General features: G+C 55.8%; 1 protein-coding gene across 1 annotated transcript in view; it reads right to left on the bottom strand.

The window, feature by feature from the left end:
• Nucleotides 1–4545, bottom strand: part of ENH_00084900 (hypothetical protein, conserved) — a gene marked incomplete at both ends in the record, with an annotated part of 6335 nt that extends 1790 nt beyond the window's left edge. The window contains 5 exons of the mRNA XM_013583555.1: nt 19–1796; nt 2031–2398; nt 2925–3088; nt 3711–4160; nt 4211–4545. Of these exons, the coding sequence (XP_013439009.1) occupies nt 19–1796; nt 2031–2398; nt 2925–3088; nt 3711–4160; nt 4211–4545 (3095 nt within the window). The remainder of the gene's footprint in view (nt 1–18; nt 1797–2030; nt 2399–2924; nt 3089–3710; nt 4161–4210) is intronic.
• Between the last annotated feature and the right edge of the window lie 455 nt (nt 4546–5000).

The raw sequence follows: 5000 nt of genomic DNA, 5'->3' as shown, positions 1-5000 counted from the left end.
GCAGCAGCAGCAGCAGACCTTGGTGTCGAGTGCTGCTGCTCTGCAGAAGCGAATCCAAGAGTGCAGCGAAATGGTTTTGCTGCTGGGGAAGTTGGCGAGGTGCTCGAAGGTGTACATACACTCGGAGAAAAGAATCAAAGAAAAAGACTGTGGGGTCCTGAGGTCTGAGGGGGCGGTGGGAACAGCAGCCCAGCAGCAGCAGTGCAGCAGCAGCAGCTCGCCGAGCGCGCTGCTGCTGCTGCTGCTGCTGCTGCTGCTGCTGCTGCTGCTCGCCGTCGTCGCAGTCGTCGCAGTCCGCCGGCTGCTTATCTGGCTGTAGCAGCAGCTCGACAGCCAGCTCTCCTGCTGCTGCTGCTGCTGCTGCCGCCGCTGCAGCAGGAACGGGGTGCTGCCCTGCTGCTGCTGCTGCTCGCCCCCAGCAGCAGCAGCAGCAGCAGCAGCAGCAGCGGGCAAAGCCGCGTCCTCAGAACCAGTGTCCGGAGTTGCTGCGGAGCACCCGTCTGCTTCCGTGCTCCTTGCTGCTGCACTTGAAGGGCAGCAGCAGCCCCTCTTGCTGCTGCTGCTGCTGCTGCTGCTGCTGCTGCTGCTGCTGCTTGAGGCACCCCCGCCCTCCTCGCTGCTGCTGCGGCGGCTGCGGCTGCTGCTGCTGTTGCGCCGGCGACTGCAGCAGCTACGCACTGAAGCGCTTTCGCTCAATGCAGCCCCACCGATCTGCTGCTGCTGCTGCTGCTGCTGCTGCTGCTGCTGTTCTTCATGCAGCTCACTTTGCTGCTCATGTTGCTTTTGCCGTTGCTGCTGCTGCTGCTTCAGGCCTTCTCGTGCTTTGGAATCGGTCGACGCAGCTCGAGTGTTGCTGCTGCTGCCTTGCAGCTGCTGCTGCCGCTGCTGCTGCTGCTGCTGCTGCTGCTGCTGCTGCTGTAGGCATGTGGCGCGGCGTTTGCTGCTGAGTACTCTGAGGAGTCTGGAGTCTGGCGCTTGCGCTCTCCTGTTGCTGCTGCTGCTGCTGCTGCTGTTGCTGCTGCGGAGCCGCTGTTGCTGCTGGCTGTGCAGCTGCAGCTGCCGCTGGTGCTGCTCCTTGTGGCGCTGCTGCCTTGCTTTGTAAGAAGCAGCAGCAGCAGCTGCTGCTGCTGAGCTAGCAGCAGCAGCAGCTGCTGCTGCTGCTGCGTGTCGTTTAAGCGCATCTCGGTAGCGGGCCTGTAGTGTCCTAGGGTTTGCCGCAGCTTCCGCTGCTGCGGGTTCTGCTGCTGCAGCAGCAGCAGACGACTTCTGCTGCTGCTGCAGCTGCTGCTGTTGCTGCTGCTGCTGCTGCTGTTGCTGTTGCTGCTGCTGCTGCTGTTGCTGCGGCGGCGGCGTCGCCCGTAGCTCGTCATCGCTCGTAGGCCACGGAGGAGGCGTGACATTAGCAGCAGCAGCAGCAGCTGCTGCAGCAACTGCAGCAGTTGATGCAGCAGCAGGTGCTGCCCCTGCTGCACTTGCTGCTGCAGCTTCTGCCGGCTGCTTATCCTGTGCTGCAGCCCCACCATGCTGCTGCTGTTGCTGCTGCTGCTTCTTGTCGTGCCTGTGTTGCTGCCGCTGCTTCCGGGCAGCTGCCGCAGCAGCTTTTGGCTGCAGCTGCTCCCTCCTGCTGGGCTGCGGCGCAGCAGCAGCAGCAGCAGCTGCTGCTGCTGCTGCTGCTGGCGACAGCAACGACAAATAAACCAAAATTAAAGCTTCTCGCAGCAGCGGCTCCTTCACCCTTCTGTCAACCACACTTTCTTTCGTGCTGCTGTAGCCCCCAGGACCCTCTGCTTCGTAATCTGCAGCAGCAGCAGCAGCAGCAGCAGCAGGTGCAGCAGCAGCAGACGCAGCAGCGGCGCAGCAGCGGATACAGCAGCGCATACAACGGCAGGGCAGCATGCACAGCAGCAGCAAACCTAGCAGCAGATACTGCAGCAGCAAGAGATAACTTGCAGCACACAGCAGAAGCAACAGCAGCAGCAGCAACAGCAACAGCAGCAGCAGCAGCAACAGCAACAGCAGCAGCAGCAGACCTGTCCTGAGGGAAGGATTAGAGTTGATTTCGAGCAGCCACAACTTGTGCTTCGCATCAAGCAGCAGGTCGAAGCCCAGAATCTGGAAACACCGCCCCCGCTGCTGCTGCTGCTGCTGCTGCTGCTGCTGCTGCTGCTGCTGTGGGGTGTCTGTACACCAGAGCGCCCGGTACTTCAAAGACAGCAAAGGCCCCAACAGCCGCACAGTGCGGGAGACTATCTCCTGCAGCTGCTGCCAGAAATTGTCTGTGTCTACTCCTGCAGCAGCAGCAGCAGCAGCAGCAACAGCAGCAGCAGCAGCAGCAGCAGCAGCAGCAAATGAGCAGCTGGGGAGTCCGAACGAAGCCCACAGCGCGGCAAACGCGGAACTGAGCAGCAGATAAAGGAATAAAAGAAATAAAGAATAAAAAATGAATTAAATTAATTAAATTAAATTAATTAAATTAATTAAATTAAATTAATTAAATTAATTAAATTAATTTAATTAATTAAATTAAATAATAAAGAACTTGCCGTGCATCGCCAACTCCTCCAAAACGTCTTCAAGCACTCTTTTGCTCGAGTCGCTGTCGTGGGGGTTCGAACTCCTGCAGCAAATTAAAATAAATAAATAAATAAATAAATAAATAAATAAATAAATAAATAATAAATAAATAAATAAATAAATAAATAAATAAATAAATAAATAAATAAATTAGAAGTGGATGCGGCTGCTGTGAGCAGCACGATGCTGCAGCAGCAGCAGCAGCAGCAGCGTCGTGCTGCAGCAGGAGCAGCTGCATTGCGCAGCAGCAGCGACAGCAGCAGCAGCAGCAGACTTAGCGACAGCAGCAGCAGCAGCAGCACCAAGAGCAGAAACAGCAGCAGCAGCAGCAGCAGCAGCAGCAAACCAACCTTTTGAACGCGGGGTGTTTTTTATTGAGAGCATAGTTCGTCAAATGGGCATTTACACTCCAGCTGCTGCTGCTGCTGCTGCTGCTGTCTGCTGCAGCAGCAGCAGCAGCAGCAGGATAATCTTCAGTGCAGAAGCGGACCAGCCCCCGTCTTGAAAGGAAGACCTAAACAAACAAAAATAGAAAACAAAAATAATAAAATAATTAAAAATAAATAAATAAATAAATAAAAAGAATTAATAAAATAAATATAAATATAAATTAATAAAGAAGTACATATCAATACACAATTTGAATGTGAAAACTTTCACCTGCTGCATGCAAGCACAGCAGCAGCAGCAGCAGCAGCAGCAGCAGAGCTCAGCTCAGCAGCAGCAGCAGCAGCACAGCAGCAACACACGCAGAAGCAGCAGCAGCACTGGCAGCAGCAGCACAAGCAACAGCAGCAAGCGCCGCAGCACAACCACCACCATCAGCAGCAGCAGCAAGATCATCATCCTCAGCAGCAGCAGCAGCAGCACCGCCAGCAGCAGCAGCAGCACCATCACCAGCAGCAGCATCATCGCCAGCAGCAGCAGCACTATCATCATCGCCCCCAGCAGCAGCAGCAGCAGCACCGCCAGCAGCAGCAGCACCATCACCAGCAGCAGCATCATCGCCGGCAGCAGCAGCAGCATTATCATCATCGCCCGCAGCAGCAGCAGCAGCAGCAGCAGCAGCAGCAGCAGGAGCAGCAGCAGCAGCGTGCCTGGAGGTGCGGGTAAACGCCCAGCAGCAAAACGTAAACCCTAAAGTCGAACTTTTTGCTGTTGAGGAGAAAAGGGTTTTGGATATATTGCTGCGCAATGTAAAGATCTGCTGCTGCTCCCTGCAGCACTGCAGCAGGAACATCTGCTGCTGCTGCTGCCAGCAGCACGCCGCTGCCTTGGCAGCCAAACAGCGGCTTCAGAATCCACAACTTTGCTGCTGCTGCTGCTGCTGCTGCTGCTGCGCCGTCGCGCGCGTTGCTGCTCTCCCCGCTGCTGCCTTCCCACAGCCCAAACAGCCCTCCCCCGTAGCTGCTGCTGCTGCTGCTGCTGCTGCTGCTGCTGCTGCTGCGGCGCTGCTGCTGCAGCGCCAAGGCCTGAGATGAAGGCGGAGACAAAGTCCTAGGCCCAAATGACTGCAGCAGCAAATTGCTGCTGTCCGGCAGCAGCAAAGTTTTCGGGTAAAAAGAAAACAACGCCGGCTCCAACTCCTGCGCGCAACAAACCCTAAACCCTAAACCCTAAACCCTAAACCCTAAACCCTAAACAAGCGAATAAGCTGCCACTGACGGCGCAAGCCATTCTTGCCGCTCCCTCGCCGCAGCAGCAGCACTCCTGCTGCTGCTGCTGTCCCCTGCCCCCCGTCACCCCTGCTGCTGCTGCTGCTGCTGCCGCTGCTGCTGCTGCTGCTGCTGCTGCTGCTGCTGCTGCTGCTGCTGCTTGCCTGCATGGCTCCAATCAAGAAGCAAAGCCAGTGCTTTGCTGCCAGCTCAGCAGCAAAAGGGAATTTGCTGAAAACCCTCGAAGGAGGAGCAGCAGCAGCAAGAGCAGCAAACTCTTCGTCCGAAGGGCTGCAGCCAATCCACACCAGGTCTCCTGAAAACAAATAAATAAATAAATAAATAAATAAATAAATAAATAAATAAATAATAAATAAATAAATAAATAATAAATAATAATTAATTAATTACATTGAGATTCAAGTTAATTGGTGATTGGAGGGGGTCGCAGCAGCAGCAGCAGCAGCAGCAGCAGCAAGGCAGCAGCAGCAGCAGCAGGAACTGCAGCAGCAGCAACCCCGGAAGCGGCCACAGCAGTAACGCCGCGGCCACTCGCAGCAGCAGCAGCAAAGGCAGAAGCAGCAGCAGCAGCAAAGGCAGAAGCAGCAGCAGCAGCAAAAGTAACAGCAGCAGCAGCAGCAGCAGGAACAAACGCAGCAGCAGCGCCAAACGCGCAGCTGCAGCAGCAGCGCAAACACCAGAGCAACTGCCGCAGCAGCAGCAGCAGCAGCAGCAGCAGCAGCAGCAGCAGCAGCAGCAGCAGCAGCAGCA

Source organism: Eimeria necatrix, genomic scaffold (genome assembly GCF_000499385.1).
Source record: "Eimeria necatrix Houghton genomic scaffold, Enh_scaff976, whole genome shotgun sequence".
Lineage (NCBI taxonomy): Eukaryota > Apicomplexa > Conoidasida > Eucoccidiorida > Eimeriidae > Eimeria > Eimeria necatrix.
The sequence above is the reverse complement of the archived record's forward strand: the minus strand, read 5'-3'. Positions and strand labels throughout refer to the sequence as shown.